Source organism: Pygocentrus nattereri, chromosome 11 (assembly GCF_015220715.1).
Source record: "Pygocentrus nattereri isolate fPygNat1 chromosome 11, fPygNat1.pri, whole genome shotgun sequence".
Lineage (NCBI taxonomy): Eukaryota > Metazoa > Chordata > Actinopteri > Characiformes > Serrasalmidae > Pygocentrus > Pygocentrus nattereri.
In genome coordinates, this window is record NC_051221.1 from 9,142,257 (window position 1) to 9,164,889 (window position 22,633).

Sequence of the window (22,633 nt, forward strand, 5' to 3'; positions counted from 1 at the left end):
TTTACATGAATTTACATTTATAAATGGTTTCCTGATACAATTAATCTGCAGCAACTTGCAAAAATGAAGTCAGCATCTCTTTCTCCGGCTTCTCGTTTGAATTCTCAAATTCTCAGGCACCATTTAAGGTGGAATGGGACGGGACAAATTGAACAAGAAGGTGGAGGATGAGAAGTGACTTCAACTATGTAAAATCTTGAGAGACATTTTACAGGAAACTGTCAGAGAAGTGGCGGCACGGTGGTGTGGTGGGTAGCGCTGTCGCCTCACAGCAAGGAGGGCCTGGGTTCAATTCCCCGGCCGGGTGATCAGGGTCCTCTCTGTGTGGAGTTTGCATGTTCTCCCTGTGTCTGCATGGGTTTCCTCCGGTTTCCTCCCACAGTCCAAAGACATGCAGTCAGGCCAATTGGACATGCTAATTTGCCCCTAGGTGTGAGTGACTGTCTGTGTCTGTCTGCCCTGCAATGGACTGGCGACCTGTCCAGGGTGTATCCTGCCTTCCGCCCGAAGACTGCTGGGATAGGCTCCAGCACCCTGACGGAGAATCGGCTTAGAAAATGGATGGATGGATGGATGGATGGATGGATGGATGTCGGAGAAGTTTCCAGAGATGTGAGAAAAGCGGTTACAGCTGAGCTAAAGGTTAAAGCAGAGCAAAGTGAGTCTGAGTTTGGGTTTATATTTTCAGCTTGGACTACAACATCAGCTCATACTGAGATAAACTTACAGCCGAGACGGTAAAACGGACATAAAATGCTGTGGTTCTCAAGGTGGTTTCAGTTTTTGTTGAAAGGAAAGAACGTTTTTTAACATTTCGGTTGCGACCCTTGAGTTAAGCTTGCCAGTGTTGCCAACTCTTCAGTAAGGAAAGTCGCTATTGGCTGTCCGAAAAGTCGCTAGAAGTCGCTAAATGACGCCATCGCCTAATTTGCATAGTATATGTTTTTGAAGCTGTAAAGGAAAAACACCCGAGATTTGTTAGAACTACAAATGAACTCAGAACAAATGAACAACTTCTGTTGCCTTTGAAATAGGCAGTCACTTCTCAAAACACGCTCATGACTTTAATGCTGTGTATAAATCATTTTTACGTAAATTACATAAATTAGTTTTTTGCTGTTGTTAAATGTTATCATAAGAGTAGCAGTTAGCAGGAACTGCTGTTCTACGGTCAACCCTCCTCCTTTATCCGGGCTTGGGACGGCAAAGTGACCTTAAAAGAGACACTTTGGCAGAGTTATTTTTTTTTTTTTTTTTATAGTTTATTTATTTATTTTTATTTTAGTTTTTTAAAGTTTTCAAAAGTTTTCTTTAGTTTCAAACCTATTATTCACAAACTGTTCTGGCTCACTGAAAGAGTAGGGCATCTTCATATTGGTCTTCTATGGCAGGGGTGGCATTTCTTTAGAGGGCCGCACGGCCCTGCATGTGCTCGCCAGAGGTAGCCTGACTGCCATTAGGTACCGAGGTGAGATCCTCAGACCCCTTGTGAGACCATATGCTGCTGCGGTTGGCCCTGGGTTCCTCCTAATGCAGGACAATGCTAGACCTCATGTGGCTGGAGTGTGTCAGCAGTTCCTGCAAGGTGAAGGCATTGAAGCTATGGACTGGCCCGCCCGTTCCCCAGACCTGAATCTGATTGAGCACATCTGGGACATCATGTCTCGCTCCATCCACCAACGCCACGTTGCACCACAGACTGTCCAGGAGTTGGCGGATGCTTTAGTCCAGGTCTGGGAGGAGATCCCTCAGGAGACCATCCGCCACCTCATCAGGAGCATGCCCAGGCGTTGTAGGGAGGTCATACAGGCACGTGGAGGCCACACACAATACTGAGCCTCATTCTGACTTGTTTTAAGGACATTACATCAAAGTTGGATCAGCCTGTAATGTGTTGTTCCACTTTAATTTTGTGTGTAACTCCAAATCCAGGCCTCCGTTGGTTAATACATTTGATTTCCATTGATTTTTGTGTGATTTTGTCAGCACATTCAACTTTGTACAGAACAAAGTATTCAATGAGAATATTTCATTCATTCAGATCTAGGATGTGTTATTTGAGTGTTCCCTTTATTTTTTGAGCAGTGTATATTTTTTTTATTGCCTTGTGATGGACTTGCGACCTGTCCAGGGTGTATCCTGCCTTCCGCCGATGACCGCTAGGATTGGCTCCAGCAGCGCCCCCCCCATTTGTAGTGTGGACGTGGAGCGGCGTGGGTCTGCTCTGACTGTGAGACTGAGTGCTGTGGGACGTGACTCACAGCAGCACCCGCTGCTCGCTGAGGACAGTAACTGAAGAACATGTGTGTTCACCTCAGAGTCTCCAATGACACCAGAAAAAGTCGCTAGTCGGTTTTTTAAAGTCGCTGTAGAGGTCTGAAAAGTCGCTAAATATAGCGACAAAGTCGCTAACTTGGCAACACCGGACCAGCAGGGGGTGCTCCATACTAAGGGGACAGCTGGTATGCGTAAAATTGTCGGCGAGGAAGTAACTTATCCTTCGCCGACTTACAGTTCCCGAAATCCTCTATGTCGATTTGAAGAAAAAAAAACAAACAAGGAGAAAACGCCAGGAACTGACTAATGACACAGCACAAGCAGTAGTTGCTCACATACAGCTGCCTTCAGATTCTCCACCGAGTTTGTTCTCTTCTCTTCTCTTCTCTTCTCTTCTCTTCTCCCCTCCCTCTCCCCCCCCCCTCTCTCTCACTCTCTCTCTCTCTCTCACTCTCTCTCTCCTCCCCTCTCTCTCTCTCTCTCTCTCTCTCTCTCTCTCTCTCTCTCTCTCTCACCTCACCCTCTCTCTCTCTCTCTCTCTCTCTCTCTCTCTCTCTCTCTCTCTCTCTCTCTCTCTCTCCCCTCCCCTCCTCTCTCTCTCTCTCTCCCCCCCTCTCTCTCCTCCTCTCTCTCTCTCTCTCTCTCTCTCTCTCTCTCTCCCCTCTCTCTCCCCTCTCTCTCTCCCAACCCCAACCCTCTCTCTCTCTCTCTCTCTCTCCCCCTCTCTCTCCTCCCCTACACTCTCTCTCTCTCTCTCTCTCTCTCTCTCTCTCTCTCTCTCTCTCTCTCTCTCTCTCTCTCTCTCTCCCAACCCCAACCCTCTCTCTCTCTCTCTCCCCCCCTTTCTCTTCCCTGGGTGTTCCTGTAAACCACTGGCCCCTGACTAATCCAGTTCGAGCCGGTTTAAAGTGTTTTTTTAAAAGAACATTCGGAGAAAAAAGGCACAGAATTTACTTTCAGATTTGATGGCAAAAGCCATGTCACACAGGCAGAGAGAGAACAGAACCACGTAGGCAGAAGAACCTTTGGACAATCATCATGCAGATATGACTGCGTTAGTGAATGTTTTTGTCTATTTGCAAGATTCAGTATAATTTGAAGAAGGAAGCATAGGATACAAAATGAATTCATCTGAGATGAAGAACACAAAGAAAGCCGTGAGGTGAGAGAATAATATGATTGGAAGGTATGTTCCCACACCAGCTTTCTAGAAAGTTTCATGCCTGATACTGGCTGCGTTTCAGACTCCTTCAGGCTAAAGGATCTGTCCCACTTGAGCCCAGATGTGCGTCCATAAAGAGTAACCAGACAATGGGCAGAATAACAGACTTAAGAGAAGATGATGACTCTGCTGAGCTCAGGTAAGGTTGATGTAATTCTGAAGAATAAGATGCAGTGATGATTTAGCAGATTTTAATACACAGTTACTGTTTACTGAATCTAACTGAACGTAACTGAATTGAACATATTGGAAAATAACAATGGCATGTCTTCGTTTGTATGTTTTTATGTTAAACTCTGCAAATAAACAGAAGTGTGCACTAAAAGTAACAAAAGCCACCATAACTAAAAGATCTGTATCTTGAAAGAACATATTTTTCGTAATCTTGTATCTCCAAAATGGTGACTTTACAGGAAAAGGAAAAATCTACTTTACTTTTACTATAAGTCAGAGGAACCAGATTCTGTCCACTGGACAGTGTAGACTGTTTCTTTTGGTCCATTCATTATAAAATTTACATTTAATGTAAAGGCCAACAGACATTTTCAATTATGATAAAAACTGAAAAACGAGGATTTGTTTAGACAGCAACAATGTATTCACCTATTTATCAGTTACCCACAATCTTGCTTTTGAATGATGCACGATACAAGGCAGACAATTAGAATCAAGTTACATACAACAAGTTAGATCAGTTACATACAACAGTATTAAAAGCATAGCATCAAAAACAGCCCGTTTCATTCTAAAGGATGAAGAGAAGCTGGGAAATGTTCATGTAAAAATCATGTACAAATGAATCATGGTATTTATGGTACATAAAAAAAAACACACGTTATAAGTCAACATCAAGAGAAAAGATAAAATACAATAAAAATGTAGAATGTGGGCCCTTAAGTGTGTTCTCTGTAGAGGATGGATTCACTTCAGAATCAGAATCAAGCTTTATTGGCCAGGTATGCTTACACATACAAGGAATTTAGTGTTGGTTACAGGAGCTCACAGTGCTCAGTATCAGACCAACACTTACATGGAGTAAATAAAACATGCCTTTCTGTCATCGCTCACTTACACACATACACATACACACACAGTCAAACCTGTAAACCTTACATTATGCAAAGTATGTCTTGTAAGGTAAAGTGCTTAGAGCAGCAGCAGTTAAAGGGTGCATAAGGGTGGCAAAGAAACTTACAGTGCCCTTCACAAGTATTGGCGCCTGTGGTAACCATGAGCAAAGCAGGCTTTAAAGCTGATCTTTAGTGTTTGTCCTTTTGATTATTCACTCAAAATATTAACGAAAATCTAGCCTTCATTTGAAATGCAGTGATTGAAAGCAAAACCTAAATCTCACCAGTAAATAAATACTTTTCACAACTGTTCCACAACTGTTGGCGCCCCTTCATTTAACACTTTGCGCAGACCCCTTTACAAAGGCCCAGTTTCAGATTTGAATTTTATTTCTGCTAGTATTTGATGGAGTCTGGGATATCATGTACAGTGGAGAAAAAAAGTATTTAGTCAGTCACCAATTGTGCAAGTTCTCCCACTTAAAAAGATGAGAGAGGCCTGTAATTGACATCATAGGTAGACCTCAACTAAGAGAGACAAAATGAGGAAAAAAAATTCAGAATATCACATTGTCTGATTTTTAAAGAATTTATTTGCAAATAATGGTGGAAAATAAGTATTTTGTCACCTACAAACAAGCAAGATTTCTGGTTCTCACAGACCTGTAACTTCTTCTTTAAGAGGCTTCTTTGTCCTCCACTCATTACCTGTATTAATGGCACCTGTTTGACCTCGTTATCTGTATAAAAGACACCTGCCCACAGCCTCAAACAGTCACACTCCAAACTCCACTATTGTGAAGACCAAAGAGCTGTCGAAGGACACCAGAAACAAGATTGTAGACCTGCACCAGGCTGGGAAGAGTGAATCTGCAATAGGCAAGCAGCTTTGTGTGAAGAAATCCCAGAACCACACGGGGGGACCTGATGAATGACCTGCAGAAAGCTGGGACCAACGTTACAAAGGCTACTGTCAGTAACACACTACGCCGCCAGGGACTCAGATCTTGCAGTGCCAGACGTGTCCCCCTGCTTAAAACCAGTACATATCCGGGCGCGTCTGAAGTTTGCAAGAGAGCATTTGGATGTTCCGGAAGAGTATTGGGAGAATATCGTATGGTCAGATGAAACCAAAGTGGAACTGTTTGGTTCAAACACAACTCGTCGTGTTTGGAGGAGAGTGAATGCTGAGTTGCATCCAAAGAACACCATACCAACTGTGAAGCATGGGGGTGGCAACATCATGCTTTGGGGCTGTTTCTCTGCAAAGGGCCCAGGACGACTGGTCCGTGTACATGAAAGAATGAATGGGGCCATGAATTGTGAGATTTTGAGTGCAAACCTCCTTCCATCAGCAAGGGCATTGAAGATGAAACGTGGCTGGGTCTTTCAGCATGACAATGATACCAAGCACACTGCCAGGGCAACAAAGGAGTGGCTTCGTAAGAAGCATTTCAAGGTCCTGGAGTGGCCTAGCCAGTCTCCAGATCGCAACCCCATAGAAAACCTTTGGAGTCCGTGTTGCCCGCTGACAGCCCCAAAACATCACTGCTCTAGAGGAGATCTGCATGGAGGAATGGGCCAACATACCAGCAGCGGTGTGTGCCAACCTTGTAAAGACTTACAGAAAACGTTTGACCTCTCTCATTGCCAACAAAGGATATATAACAAAGTATTGAGATGAACTTTTGTTATTGACCAAATACTTATTTTCCACCATTATTTGCAAATAAATTCTTTAAAAATCAGACAATGTGATTTTCAGAATTTCTTTTCCTCATTTTGTCTCTCATAGTTGAGGTCTACCTATGATGTCAATTACAGGCCTCTCTCATCTTTTTAAGTGGGAGAACTTGCACAATTGGTGACTGACTAAATACTTTTTTTCCCCACTGTATAATGATTTTCGTTTGGGAAACATTCTGATGCCAAGAACTAACTACAGTCTACAGTTCCCCTTCTGCGATCTTTGGGGATTCTTTATGTCATAGACATACCCCAGAATCAGGAAGTCCTGGCTGACTTTTTACATGTTCCTAATCACTCTGATGAACTCAAATATATGAATGGGAATATAAATGAATTTGTAGAAGTACCAATAATTGTGACACATGCAGATATAAAACATTTATTTTTTGACAAGATATATTTTTCAATCATTATACCTTACATAATGGTTAGGTTTTTGCTAAAATTTTGAATGAAGGAATTAATAGATATTAAGATATTTTTACAGCTCATTTGGCTCACAATTACCAAAGGTGCCAGTATTTATGGAGCGCACTGTATTTTCTCTTGGAAATTCAGAAAAACAGGTCATTTGACCCAGGAGTTTTCAAACTTTCACATACGACTGTACATCACAAGCTTAGACCGACAAGGTTCTATCTGTGTTCACTGCAGCTTTGGGATATTAAGGATAAAAATTTTAATTTTCAAAAAAGTAAAATGTTTATGGAGGACAGTTTGTTTTTGTATCCTAAAGTCAGTGCTTTGGCATACCTTTGACCACTGAATGTAATGCAATTTAGCATTCAGACAGTTTGTATTTCCCAGTTTCTGACACCACTCAAACACAGCTTTAGTACACGTTTTTAGGAAGGAAACTTTTACTTTTTAAAGATACTAACTCAACATTTTTACTTAAAAGAATTCACCACAGCAACAAGTCAGCACTAAATGATTTAATATATGTGCATAGCTCAGTTCAACCTCAATAAAACCTTATTATTCTAAGCCCCCCACATGTGTTCAGTTCCATAATATTCATATTGTGTTCTGCATGTATGACTCTAACATACATTTTTCTCCATTTGAATGTTTTAGTTTGATTCAGAGAAAAGAAACAGACTCCGCTGAACACAGCCATGTGTCTATGAAGAGTGATCGGTCGATGGGCAGAGAAATAGTGTTCAGAAAGGAGGCCTGCTCTACTGACCTGAGGTAAAGATCATTTTAAGTAAGAATGGTCTAGAGAAGTGTTCCTCAGTTCCACTACTGCCTGATTAATCTCAGGAGCTGTGTGTGTGTTAAGCAGAGAAAACACTAATTTGTGCAATGTTTTGCTTCGCCAAGACTTAAGAATGCTGCTTTAGCAAGTAGGCTTGTGATAACATGCCCAATATAGTGTCGTCTGATCACATGCCCTATCCATTGCTCATTGATGATACTATCTAGAAAAAAATGAGTTGCTTCACTGTATCACCAGCACACTTTCTGAGCGTAGTTTCAGTGCGCACAGAAAAAAGGACCCATACATGCAAGTTCAGGCTGCTCCTTATGATAGATTGACGATCCTCTTTCTCCAATAAAAGAGTAAACCAGCATAGCTGTACAGCAATTCCATCTGCCATTGACATACATAGGTCATGTTTCCGTTTGCACTCAGAGAACGCTGAGTGCAATTGGCAGGCGCTTCTTGGCATGTGTTTGTTGCAGTTGTTCTTTCACACTGGACTGTCTTCTTACTTGGTTTCTGGAGTCATATCATGCAAGTTTGGATGGTTTGACGTTTTGGATTGTTGCATGCCCTGCCGCTCACTGGATTTTTGTGCTTCTCGACCAACACAGTCTGATCCCCGTCATGCCTAGAAGCCTTCTCTCCTGTTGGTCTTCGCAGTGTGCTGTGGTCCACGTTTACTAAGAGAGGGAATACTCAATTACCAGTGAGACCGATGTTGTGTGACGAACAGGGGTTACTTGAGTTTACACCTCAATCTGGAGATGTACAATTATTGTCAATTTCTTGGAATAGCTAGGTGCCCTTGCCACCTATTGGACAATCCACTACACTGCTTCCTCAGCATGGGTCATCCTGCCAATATGGACATCTACACCACGTTCCCTTCTCCCTGCACAGAGTAGACACAGTGGTAGGGATCCTACACTTTTGTGTAAGTCTGCTGCAGTCAGGAAATGGGAATGAATCGAGAGGACAAAAATAGCATGGATTTACTAGGCAATTATCAGGCAAATTGCTACTTTTTCAGGATCTTCAATCTTTTTTTTAACATGTCATATGTAAATTATCAGGTCTGATTCTAATATGTTCTGTGCTAATCTGTCATCTTCCTGTTAAGAAGACTAATTTTCTATTGTATCTGCTTGCAGGAGTTTTCAAACTTTCACATACGACTGTACATCACAAGCTTAGACCGACAAGGTTCTATCTGTGTTCACTGCAGCTTTGGGGTATTAAGGATAAAAAATTTAATTTTCAAAAAAGTAAAATGTTTATGGAGGACAGTTTGTTTTTGTATCCTAAAGTCAGTGCTTTGGCATACTTTTGACCACTGAATGTAATGCAATTTTGCATTCAGACAGTTTGTATTTCCCAGTTTCTGACACCACTCAAACACAGCTTTAGTACACGTTTTTAGGAAGGAAACTTTTACTTTTTAAAGATACTAACTCAACATTTTTACTTAAAAGAATTCACCACAGCAACAAGTCAGCACTAAATGATTTAATATATGTTGCATAGCTCAGTTCAACCTCAATAAAACCTTATTATTCTAAGCCCCCCACATGTGTTCAGTTCCATAATATTCATATTGTGTTCTGCATGTATGACTCTAACATACATTTTTCTCCATTTGAATGTTTTAGTTTGATTCAGAGAAAAGAAACAGACTCCGCTGAACACAGCCATGTGTCTATGAAGAGTGATCAGTCGATGGACAGAATAATACATTTCAGAAAGGAGGCCTGCTCTACTCACCTGAGGTAAAGATCATTTCAAGTAAGAATGGTCTAGAGAAGTGTTCCTCAGTTCCACTACTGCCTGATTAATCTCAGGAGCTGTGTAAGTGTGCTAAGCAGGAAAGACACTAAATTGTGGAGTGTTTTGCTGGTTTAGCGAGTAGGCTTGTTCGAAGTATCACATCATCTGATTGTGTCCCCTAGTCGTTGCTGATTGGCGACACTGCTTTGAGGTGCAGGCACAAAACAGGTTTTAGACATGTCTACAAAAAAGAGCTGCTTTCCTGCACCACCAGGACACTGTTAGAGCACGCACACAAAAAAGAACTGAACATATGACCTGCAGGCTACTCTTTACAGCAGATTTGAGGATCCTCTAAAATATTAGCTGTCCAGTAAGCCATTTCAGCATGGTGGGTTACATGGTAACACCACATTACCTGCCATTTCTGCTTAAAGCAAACAAAATGAACAAGCTTTCTGGTCAGAAATGTGTAAGCTAACTTTGTTTTTGGTATGCTTTAGTAGTTCTTGGTTCCATGTGGGCCAAACACAGATGGAATATTTAGATGCTTAGAGCTGTCTTCACGTTTATGATTATGAGATTCTCTCTGTAAATAAATCTACCCTGGAATGGCAACTTTACTCCATTGTGAAATATCAAACTCTATTATCAAGCATACTTAAAATATATTAAATTGTAGGTAAATCCAAACACAGATATTTCACTGTAATACAATGTAGTACACTGTTTTTCTTTAACATTTTTGAGCCATGCCAATGTCATCAGTCTGTCAATTATAAATATATCAATATGAGTGAATAACTCAACATTTTTACTTAAAAGAATTCACCACAGCAACAAGTCAGCACTAAATGATTTAATATATGTGCATAGCTCAGTTCAACCTCAATAAAACCTTATTATTCTAAGCCCCCCACATGTGTTCAGTTCCATAATATTCATATTGTGTTCTGCATGTATGACTCTAACATACATTTTTCTCCATTTGAATGTTTTAGTTTGATTCAGAGAAAAGAAACAGACTCCGCTGAACACAGCCATGTGTCTATGAAGAGTGATCGGTCGATGGGCAGAGAAATAGTGTTCAGAAAGGAGGCCTGCTCTACTGACCTGAGGTAAAGATCATTTTAAGTAAGAATGGTCTAGAGAAGTGTTCCTCAGTTCCACTACTGCCTGATTAATCTCAGGAGCTGTGTGTGTGTTAAGCAGAGAAAACACTAATTTGTGCAATGTTTTGCTTCGCCAAGACTTAAGAATGCTGCTTTAGCAAGTAGGCTTGTGATAACATGCCCAATATAGTGTCGTCTGATCACATGCCCTATCCATTGCTCATTGATGATACTATCTAGAAAAAAATGAGTTGCTTCACTGTATCACCAGCACACTTTCTGAGCGTAGTTTCAGTGCGCACAGAAAAAAGGACCCATACATGCAAGTTCAGGCTGCTCCTTATGATAGATTGACGATCCTCTTTCTCCAATAAAAGAGGAAACCAGCATAGCTGTACAGCAATTCCATCTGCCATTGACATACATAGGTCATGTTTCCGTTTGCACTCAGAGAACGCTGAGTGCAATTGGCAGGCGCTTCTTGGCATGTGTTTGTTGCAGTTGTTCTTTCACACTGGACTGTCTTCTTACTTGGCTTCTGGAGTCATATCATGCAAGTTTGGATGGTTTGACGTTTTGGATTGTTGCATGCCCTGCCGCTCACTGGATTTTTGTGCTTCTCGACCAACACAGTCTGATCATGCCTAGAAGCCTTCTCTCCTGTTGGTCTTCGCAGTGTGCTATGGTCCACGTTTACTAAGAGAGGGGATACTCAATTACCAGTGAGACCGATGTTGTGTGACGAACAGGGGTTACTTGAGTTTACACCTCAATCTGGAGATGTACAATTATTGTCAATTTCTTGGAATAGCTAGGTGCCCTTGCCACCTATTGGACAATCCACTACACTGCTTCCACCGCATGGGTCATCCTGCCAATATGGACATCTACACCACGTTCCCTTCTCCCGGCACAGAGTAGACACAGTGGTAGGGATCCTACACTTTTGTGTAAGTCTGCTGCAGTCAGGAAATGGGAATGAATCGAGAGGACAAAAATAGCATGGATTTACTAGGCAATTATCAGGCAAATTGCTACTTTTTCAGGAAAAAATGCTAAGTGACATCTTGCCTCTTCTGGCTTGAACTACATATCTGAACCTCATCTTAAAGGTAAAGGTGAGGGTTTAGAAGTTATATTCCGAAATAATTAAAATCTTTTACTCCTACAAACAATCTTTTTTTTTAACATCTCATATGTAAATTATCAGGTCTGATTCTAATATGTTCTGTGCTAATCTGTCATCTTCCTCTTAAGAAGACTAATTTTCTATTGGATCTGCTTGCAGAAGTGTTCAGTCGGCTATCATTGTATTACTTGGGGACTTCAGTGTACACATTGACAAGGCGCCATCTTGTGCTGCTTTTATATCACAGCTAAACTGCTTTAAACTCAACAGCATATAAACCTTGACACACAATAATAATGCTGTTGTTCAAGCCACCTGTATTGGTATATTTGACCATCATCAAGTGCTTAATCCAGCTACAATCGCAGTTGCACTTGGGAGAGCAGAGAATCCCGTACGACCCTGTCCCCCCACAAAATTTACTCCAGCTTATTCTGGGGGACTCTAAGCCGCTCCCAGGCCAACTTGGAGATTATCCCTCCAATGGGTCCTAGGTCAATCTCTGGGTCTCGTTACAGTAGGCTGTGCCTGGTAATCTTACACCGGGAGGAAAATTGGTCTTACTGTATTCTCTCTGGCCTATACAGACCGCATGTCTAGAGACAGAGATGTTTAAAAAGGGCTTGTTCTAGGAATCCATCCTTGGTGATCCATTCTGGTTATGCCTTCTCTTCAATTAACTTTTTCCCTGCAAATTTTATCCCTAGCCAGTAGAAAACAAGAGCTGTGGCATCTTCTTTCTGAAAATTTGGAACTAATATTCCCCAGGTAACATAATGCTGCTTGTCACAGCAGTCCAGTTTCACCACAGCTTTAGATGAAAACTGTTGTAGATTCACTGTCATCAGAAAATTCTGCATTTTCCTTCTGAATGAATTATGTGGTTGTTATAAAGTTGTAATACTAATATTGCTGAATTTTGCTGAATATTCCACCTTAAATGGTACAGGATTTCTAACTAGCTGTCACAAACATCAGCAAATAGGACAAAACAGCACTGACCTGTTGATTCTGTGAAACAGCAAATATCATCATCATCATCAAGTTAATGTTACTTAGCTGCCAAACAGAAACAGAGTTTAAGGAAGACTCTCCAGACTGATACCTGTTTACTCAAAACACACAAAAACCAAAATCAGAGCCAGAAACAGTCCAAAAGTCAGAAAAACAGAAAAGATCACGAAACAGCCGAAGTACCAAGGGGAGATCAAAAAGCAGGATCCAAGAGTTCAGAAAAGGGTCTAGGTAATCCGATATCAACAGTCAAGATGAAACAAGGCTTGATATGCAGACAAAACTGGCAATACTTCGCAGTGAGCCAATGTACTGAAGATCCACATATAGGATGGTAACAGGCTACAGGTGAGATATTAATATTAAACTGAGTCTGTGGTGAATGAATGCAGTTAAGCTTGTACAGCTTGTCAGAGCAAGCTATAAACAGAAGGGAAAAATGTATCATGTCTCAGTGAGTATCAGATGAAGAACAGAGAACCGCATCGTAACCTACGTTACTTAACTGACTGACTGACAGTCTTTTCTGACTGAAGTAACTAGTATATGTACATACATTCTCTTATCACCAGCATTTCTCCACCATATTTTGTAACATATCTCTATATTGTATATAGTGTTGTGAAAAAGTATTTGCCCCTCACCCAGTGTCTTCTATTTTTGCTCATTTGTCACATGTAAATGTTTCATAATATCCAGCTAATTTTAATACAAGATAAAGGCAATATGCATAAACACAAAATGCAGTTTTTAAATGATCACTCCATTTACTGACGATAAGGGTTTATTCAAAACCTATATCACCCAGGTAGATATTCTCTTTCAGAATTTCAAGGTAGAGACCGGAATTCATCCTTCCATCAATTCTGACAAGTTGTCCAGGTCCAGGAGAAGCAAAGCAGTCCCGGATCATCACACTACCTCCACCATGTTTGACTGTTGATGTTCTTATGGCAGTGTTAGCTTTTACGCCAGATCTAGCCTGACCCATCCTTCCAAAACGTTCTACCTTTTACTCATCAGTCCATAGAATATTATCTCAAAAGTCTTAGGAGTCATCTAGATGTTTTTTGGCGAATCTGTGCCTTTGTTTGTTTTGTTTGTTTGTTTTTTGTGCAGCAGTGGTTTGCACTTTGCAACTCTCCCATTAGTGCCGTTTTTGCCCAGTTTAGTTCTTTAGACATCTGGGTTCTTTTGGGACGTCCTGGATGAGTGATCAGTGTGCTTTTGGTGAAATGTTGGTAGGCCGGCCACTCCTTGGAAGATTCACCACTGTTACAGGTTTTCTCCATTTGTGGATAATGGCTCTCACTGCGGTTTGCTGGAGTCCCAGAGCCTTAGCAATGGCCTTATAACCCTTTCCAGACCGGTATATTTCAATTGCTTTGTTTCACATCTGAATTCAACTCTCTTTTAAACATGGCATCATGCACTGTTTTTGAGGCCTTCTAGCTGCTTCAGATTGCCTGACAGGTTGTGTTTAAGTAATTTATATAGTTTAGATATAACAGGGGGCGGCACGGTGGCGTGGTGGGTAGCACTGTCGCCTCACAGCGAGGAGGGCCTGGGTTCGATTCCCCGGCTGGGTGACCGGGGTCCTCTCTGTGTGGAGTTTGCATGGTCTCCCCGTGTCTGCGTGGGTTTCCTCCGGGTTCTCCGGTTTCCTCCCACAGTCCAAAGACATGCAGTCAGGCTGATTGGACATGTTAAATTGCCCCTAAGTGTGAGTGTGTGAGTGAGTGACTGTCTGTGTCTGTCTGTCTGCCCTGCGATGGACTGGCGACCTGTCCAGGGTGTATCCTGCCTTCCGCCCGAAGACCGCTGGGATAGGCTCCAGCACCCCCCCGCGACCCTGACAGAGAAGCGGCTTAGAAAATGGATGGATGGATGGATGGATAGATATAACAGGTCTGACAGTAATCGTGCCTGGGTGTGGCGAGTGAAATTGAAACTAATAACTGAATTTGGTTAACTAGTTAGTAGCTAAAGGGGCAATTACTTTTTCACATAGAACTAGGTAGGGTTGAACAGCATTTTTCCTTCAATAAAAAAAACATCATTTAAAAACAGCATTTTTGTTTACTTGGTTTATTTTTGTCAAATATTTAAAGTAACTTGTAGATCTAAATATTTAAGTGTGACAAATATGCAAAAATAGAAGAAATTGGGAAGGGGGCAAATACAATGTATAGAAATGTAGGTGGGCGTCCTTATGAAGCTACTTGTTGGTACATTTAATGCACTGTTTGGTTCAAATTAATTGGTTCTTCTCTAAAAATTGTGTTATGTTTGCCAGCAGAGTCCAGGAGGAAACATTAGAAACTTCCAGGAGAAAAATGGATTTCATATTTAAGGTATGTGTGTGTGTGTGTGTGTGCGTGTGTGTGTGTGAATCTCGATGATGAATCTTGATTTCTGCTGAGGTACACAGATGGTATTGTCAGAATTTGGTGCCAACAGCATGAATCCATCGACCCAACCTGCCTTTGTGCCAACAGTCCAGGCTGGTGGAGGTGGTGTAATGGTGAACAGAATGCTTTCTTGGCACACTGGGGCTCTGTTAATACCCAGCATTGCTTGAATGCCACATCCTATTTGAGTACTGTTGCTGACCATGTGCATCCTTTCATGGACACAGTTTACCATCTTCTAGTGGCTACTTCAAGTCTTGACAGTGCACCAAGACACAAAGCAAAAGTTGTTTTTCAGTGACCTTCCCAACCACAGAACCTGAATCCAATAAAACACTTTAGGAAGTGGTAGAATGGGATATTCACAACCTGAACATTCTGCTGGAACTGCATGATGCAGTCATGACAACAAAGATCAGAATCTCAAAGGAATATTTACTTCATGCCACAAAGAATTGAGACACTTTAAGGAGCAACAAAAGACCACACCCAGTATAAGTATTGCATTCCTAATAAAGTAATCATTGAGTGAATATGGTCTTAATTTAAGTCTCAGAGAGCATGAGTAAACCCTTCTTTGAGTGCTTCCATACTACAGAAACTCTTTTTCCACAGAACATGTTAGCATTTTTAGCTAAGTCGCATGGGATTATTAAAACTTGTGGTTATTTCTTCAGCTTGTATTATAGAAGGCAGGAAGCGCTGGAGTCTTTATTGATGCAAGAGTGTGCAGTCTGTATAAATGACTCACATAGCACATTCAGATGTGACTAAAATCACTGAGAAACACTATTTAAATTACATTACCTCTCTCCACATGTGAAATGAATCCTGTCCATACAGGTTTTTGGTTGTAACAGTATGCTGAGTATGTAGAGGCTGTACTTAAGCCTGGTTAGCTGTGTGTGCAGTCCTGGGAGGAGGATGAACACTTCAGGCAGGGATGATGGTCTCAGCAGACATTTAACTTTATTCTCTTGTTCACAACCCAAATTTTTTGGTGGCCTTTTTCCAATTAGGCTTCAGTTCTTCTTTTTATGCATGCTTTTTCAGAAGTCTCCTCTCTCCGCCATTCATCTCTTTGTCTATCCCTCTTCCATCTTCGCTCTGGTGCTGCCAAACCAGTGTCAGGTGGCACTTAAGCGAGGTGGGTGGAAAAGAGAGGAATTGTTGCTCTAGTTTCTGTGGTCCTGCTACAGAACAGTAGGCAGAGATTTCTCAACAGTGTTAGCAACCTGGGTCGTATTACAGAAACCTCCTGTCTTTTTGTCTTCACTTAAGATCTGACAGGACAAGATAAGGTTTTTCGCAAATTCATATTAGAGACAAAGCTGATCTGGATTAAAGAATCTTATCTTGCAGCGTTTTTTCTAATCTCAAGTTGTATAATCTTAACTTACACAATTGAATTTGACGATCAACTGTCGTATCTATTACCTAGTAACCGACAGCTAAAACATAGAAATGTAATCAAGCTAGTTATTTTTAACAGTACTAATGCATTTTTACAATTTTGTTTTGATCTCCAAATGTGTTGTGTTACAAGGCCACATGCCATAGGTGTTTTTTTTCAGTGAACACTTGAATTTTTTGGAAATATTAATTATTGGGAAATGTTTTTTATATAAATATCATACTGAGATCAACTGTAAATAATTCATTGAAATTTCATGTGTTTTACTAAATGAAAAAAATATTAATATGGTAGACCCCTTGCACTGGTATGAGATCCTTGTTTCTGTTATGTTTTGTTTTTAATTAGGAGCTAGAGCACAAAGTCATCTCTTTGGTAAAGAATCAGCTGAAGATGTTTGTGAAGCTACTGAGTTTGGATTACCCAGCGTGCTCTGAGAGAGAGGAGGAGGATGAGAGCAGCATTAGAGATGGAGCACTGAAGATCACACTGCATGTCCTCAGGAACATGAACCAGACAGACCTCGCTAATATGCTACAAACTAGTAAGAGATCAGGATCATGTGATTACTCATTCTTTTTTATTTGGTTTAGATCATGACCAAGATGGTGGCATGGTCACACACTCAGCGGTCTCTCTGGGTCCGACAAATGGTGCTATTTCTGTTTTACAAGTTTATGTTTCATGTTCTTTCCAAAGCAAGTACATGGAAATTTCTGCAAGTTTTGTTTACCACCATCAGACCCTGCTACAGGTAAGGAAACAGTCAGCAACCAACCTTGAAGATGACCTGCTGCAGAAGCTTTGAGAGCTCAGTTTGCTAAGAGCCCAGCGTTCCTTGGCACACCCGGCAGTCCTTGGCGTTTCCTTATGAGGGAAGGCCAAGGGAGGGTCAGCGGAAAGTGCTGCGGAAGGAGGCAGAAGCGTGGGAAGAGTGCTGGGGTCTGTGCTAAGCTAGCCGACCTGCTATATAGGCCATTTTTTTCACAATTGCTTGCTTGCTGGACAATAAACTTGACTATATCAGGCTCCAGCAGACTACCCAGCAAGAGTTCAGAGACTACTGCGTTTTGGTTTTACTGAAATGTGGCCTAGCATCAACATTCCTGATGCTGCCATTCACCTGGACGGGCAGGCTTTGTTTCGTGCTGACAGAAGTGCGGTTCTGATAGGAAAAATACACAGAGGAGGTCTGTGTTTGTTTACATAAACAGGGGATGGTATAAGAACTCTGTGCTTGTCACTAAGTACTGTTCTTCACTGGTGGAGTTTATGATTGTCAGATGCAGGCCATTGTGAATTTCAATGTGTGTACATAGCAGCGGTTTACATTCCCCCTCAGCGCGACCGGCAAGGAGGCAGTCTGAGCTGTACGGAGCCATCAGCGAATTGCAGAACAAGCATCCTGACAGACTGTTTATTGTCGCTGGTGACTTTAATCACCCAGATCTCAAATAAGTGCTCCCCGAAATTCCATCAGCATGTTGTTTGCCCTTCTTGGATCGGGGCCTTGTCGTGGTGGAAGGGCTTGTGTGGTCTAGGTATCTTCAGAGCTAAGTCGTCGGGAGCAATATGCTCCTGGTAGGGTCCCCCAGGGCGAACAGGTCTGGAGTGAAGACCCAGACTAACATGATCCAAAAAAAACCCACCATGAAAAACGGGCACAGAACAACGTGTACCCTGCCTGGGATAGCCCTGGATCCAGGCCTGGGGATAGTGTCCCCCGGTGAGCGCCTGGTGGCCGGGCAGCCCACGTAACCCGGCCGGGCTCAGCCTAAAGAAGCAACGTGGGGGGACCATGTGGGCCCACCACCTGCAAGGTCCAGCATGGGGGAGTGATGCAGTGCTGCACAGGCAGTGAGAGATTGCAGGGGGGCCCTTGGTGGCCTAGGCCCTTGCGGCAGAAACTGGCTCTTGGCACGTGGAACGTAACCTCACTGGGGGGAAGGAGCTGGAGCTTGTGCGGGAGGTTGAGAGGTACCAACTAAATATAGTTGGGCTCACCTCCACCCGCAGTGTCAGCTCTGGAACCAAACTCCTTGATAGGGGTTGGTCCCTCTCCTACTCAGGGGTTGCACAGGGTAAGAGGCGCCAGGCAGGAGTGGGGATACTCACGAGTCCCTGGCTGACAGTGGTGCAGTTGGAGTTTGTCCCAGTGGACGAGAGGGTCGCCTCAATGCGAATTACAATCGCAGAGAGGAAAACTTTGACTGTTGTGTGTGCTTATGCACCGAACAACAGGTCAGAGTATTCGGCCTTCTTGGAGCGAGTAGTTCTGGAAAGGGTCTTGCCTACAGACTCCATAGTCTTACTGGGGGACAATGCTCATGTTGGCAATGACTGGGAGACCTGGAGAGGCGTGATTGGGAAGAACAGCCTGCCTGATCTAAACCTGAATGGTGAATTGTTATTGGACTTCTGTGCCAGGCATGGATTGTCCATAACAAACACCAAGTTCGAACACATGGATGTTGATAAGTGTACATGGTACCAGAGCTCCTTGGGTCAGAGGTCAATGATCGACTTTGTTGTCGTTTCATCTGACTTGGGACTGTATGTTCTGGACACTCGGGTAAAGAGAGGTGCTGAGCTGTCATCTGATCACTATCTGGTGGTGAGTTGGTTCAGATGGCAGGGAAAACTGATGGTCAGACCCAGTTGGCCCAAGTGAATAGTAAGGGTATGCTGGGAACGACTGTCGGAGGCCCCTGTTCGGAATGATTTCAACTCCCACCTCCGGGAGAGCTTTTCTCATGTCCTGTGCGAGATGGGGGACATGGAGTCTGAATGGACCCTGTTCAAAACCTCCATTGTGGAAGCTGCTAGGCACAGCTGTGGCCTCTAGCACTCACTGGAGCAGTTTGCAGCTGAGTGTGAAGTGGGTGGTTTGCGGATCACCACCTCCAATCTGAGTCCATGGTCTTAGCCCGCAAAAGGATGGCATGCCCAAGTTTAAGTATCTCGGGGTCTTGTTCACAAGTGATCGGAAGAAGGATCGTGCGATCGGCCGCAGTCTGGGACAGGTGGCAGCAGTAATGCGGTCACTGTAACGGACTGTAGTGGTGAAGAAGGAGCTGAGCCATAAGCTAAAGCTCTCTGTTTATCAGTTGTGTAATGACCGAAAGAACGAGATCATGAATACAAGCGGCAGGAATTAGCTTTCTTCGCAGGGGGCGGGCTACACACTTTTGAGAGGAGCCAGCTGAGGTGATTTATGCATCTGATTTGGATGCCCCCTGGATGCCTCCCGGTGGGGGTGTACCAGGCATGGGTCGTCCTAGGACCCGCTCGAGGGATTACATCTCGAAGTTGGCTTGGGAGCGGCTTGGGGTCCCTGGGAATGAGCTGGAGGAAGTTGCAAGGGACAGGGTCATCTGGAATTCTTTGCTCTCCCAACTGCTACCGCGACCCTATCTGGATTGAGCGGTCAACGATGATGAGGGTGATGATGTTGTCTTTGCATCATGAGGGGTGAACATGCTAGATCTTGTTTACACTAAAGCTTCCAACACGTCCTGGCTTCGAGCAAACTTCATGGGGCGTGTTTAGGGAGGCTGCCACTGTCATTCTGTTAACCTGGAGGAATACGCAGCATCAGTGACTGCAAGTATCAGCAAGTGCATTGATGATTTTACTGTCTTCAGGACCATCACCACACACAAAACTCAGAAGCCCTAGATGACTGCTGAGGTGCACATGCTACTGAAGGCCCATGACTTTATTGTGGGTGACAGAGTGACCTTAAGAACAGAGAGAGTCAAACTGTCACAAGCCATCAAAGAGGCGAAGCGCACACACACTCAGAGAATCCATCGGCGCTTCCAGAACACTGATGACGCACGGCACATGTGGCAGGGTATTCATCTTAATTGAGTTAACCCATAACTCAATAGTTAATCCATAGAAGGCTGCTGGACCAAACAGCATTCCTGGCAAAGTGCTCAGGGAATGTGCAGACCAGCTAGCGGGAGTTCTTAGACATCTTTAACATCTCACTAAGCAGCTCCATTGTTCCAGCCTGCTTCAAAGCCAAGATCATTTTCCCTGTGCTGAATAAAGCTCTAGTGTCCTGCCTCAATGACTATCATCCCATCGCACTCACACCTATCATAATGAAGTGCTTCGAGAAGCTCGTATTGAGTCACATCAAGATCCAGCTGCCTCTTTCACTGGACCCTCTACCGTTTGCATATCGCTCGTACCACCACTCTTCATCTGGCCCTCAGTCATCTTTAGAAAATGGACACTGAAGTTAGGATGCTGTTCATAGACTTGAGTTTAGCATTCAACACAATCATCCCCGAGCATCTGATTGGAAAGCTGAGCCTGCTGGGTTTGAACACTGCCTTCTGCAATTCGATCCTGGACTTTCTCACTGAGAGACCTCAGTCAGTCTGGATTGTGAGCAGCATCTGTAAAACCATCACACTGAGCACTGGAGTTCCCCAGGGCAGTGTGCTCAGTCCACTGCTGTTCACTTTGCTGACTCACAACTGTACCACATCATAAAGTTTGCTGATGATACTATTGTGGTTGGTTTTATCAGCAAGAACGATAAGTCAGCATACAGAGAGGAGGCACGGTGACTGACAGACTGGTGTGAAATCTTATGAAAGGCTTAAAAAAGGCTAAAAAAAAAGGTAAAAGGCTTATGACTTCCCACACGGTCACCCCCCCAGTACACAACACACACACACAGACCAAAGCAAGCACAGATACATAACACCCACACAGACCCACACAGATCCATGCAAACACATATACATAACATCCACATGGACCCCCACACACACATAACACCCACACAGAATCACAAACACGTAAACAACACCCACAAGGCCCCCACCCACCACACACATACAGGTACATAACACCCACACAGACTCACCAACACACAATTACATAACACTCACATACATAACACCCACACGGATCTACACATACACGTACATAACACTCACACGGACCCACACACACATACGTAACACCCACATGGACCCACACACATACGTAACACCCATATGGACAAACACACATATATGTAACACCCATTCGGACCCACCCGCACACACATGTATATAGCACCCACACTGACCCACACACACATACATAACACCCCCTCGGACCCACACACACATACTTAACACCCCCTCGGACCCAAACACACATACATAACACACACGGATCCACATAAACACATACATAATACCCATATGGACCTACACATGTACATAACACCCCCTCGGACCCACACACAAATACATAACACCCCCTCGGACCCACACACAAATACATAACACCCCCTCAGACCCACACACAAATACATAACACCCCCTCGGATCCACACACAAATACATAACACTCACACGGACCCACACACACACGTACGTAACACCCCCACGGACCCACACACACACACGTACATAATGCCCACACGGACCCTCACACACGTCTGTAACACCACCACGGATCCACACACACGTACAAAACACCCACACTGACCCACACACACAAATGTTCATAACACTCACATGGACCCACACACGCACATGCAAAAGACCCACATGGATCCACACACACACACACACACACGTACATAATGCCCACACAGACCCACACACACATCCATAACACCACCACGGATCGACACACACGTACAAAACACCCACACTGACCCACACACATACATAACACCCACACGGACCCACACACATATGCATAACATCCACAAGGACCCACACACGTACATAACACTCACACGGACCCCCACACACATACATAACACCCACATGGAGCCACACACATGTACATAACACCCACACGGACCCACACACATGTTCATAACACATGGATCCACACACACACGTACATAACATCCACACGGACCCACACACACACATGTTCATAACACTCACATGGACCCACACACGCACATGCAAAAGACCCACATGGATCCACACACACACACACACGTACATAATGCCCACACAGACCCACACACACGTCCATAACACCACCACGGATCGACACACACGTACAAAACACCCACACTGACCCACACACATACATAACACCCACACGGACCCACACACATATGCATAACATCTACAAGGACCCACACACGTACATAACACTCACACGGACCCCCACACACATACATAACACCCACATGGAGTCACACACATGTACATAACACCCACACGGACCCACACACATGTTCATAACACATGGATCCACACACACACGTATATAACACCCACA

At 43.4% G+C, this 22,633-nt stretch overlaps 1 protein-coding gene across 5 annotated transcripts in view; it reads left to right on the forward strand.

Moving 5' to 3' along the window:
* The first annotated feature begins 3,141 nt into the window (after positions 1-3,141).
* LOC108439793 (NACHT, LRR and PYD domains-containing protein 3-like) overlaps positions 3,142-22,633 on the forward strand; it is a 65,396-nt gene continuing 45,904 nt past the window's right edge. For 3 of the 5 annotated variants that reach the window (XR_005130942.1, XM_037542631.1, XM_037542634.1), the window contains exons 1-7: positions 3,142-3,439; positions 3,522-3,638; positions 7,396-7,512; positions 9,178-9,294; positions 10,294-10,410; positions 14,844-14,901; positions 16,721-16,916. Coding sequence is in view for 4 of the 5 variants with exons in the window: in XM_037542631.1 (XP_037398528.1) it covers positions 3,399-3,439; positions 3,522-3,638; positions 7,396-7,512; positions 9,178-9,294; positions 10,294-10,410; positions 14,844-14,901; positions 16,721-16,916 (763 nt within the window). In the remaining variant the exon portion in view is untranslated. The remainder of the gene's footprint in view (positions 3,440-3,521; positions 3,639-7,395; positions 7,513-9,177; positions 9,295-10,293; positions 10,411-14,843; positions 14,902-16,720; positions 16,917-22,633) is intronic. The other 2 variants (XM_037542632.1, XM_037542633.1) reach the window with 2 other exon arrangements.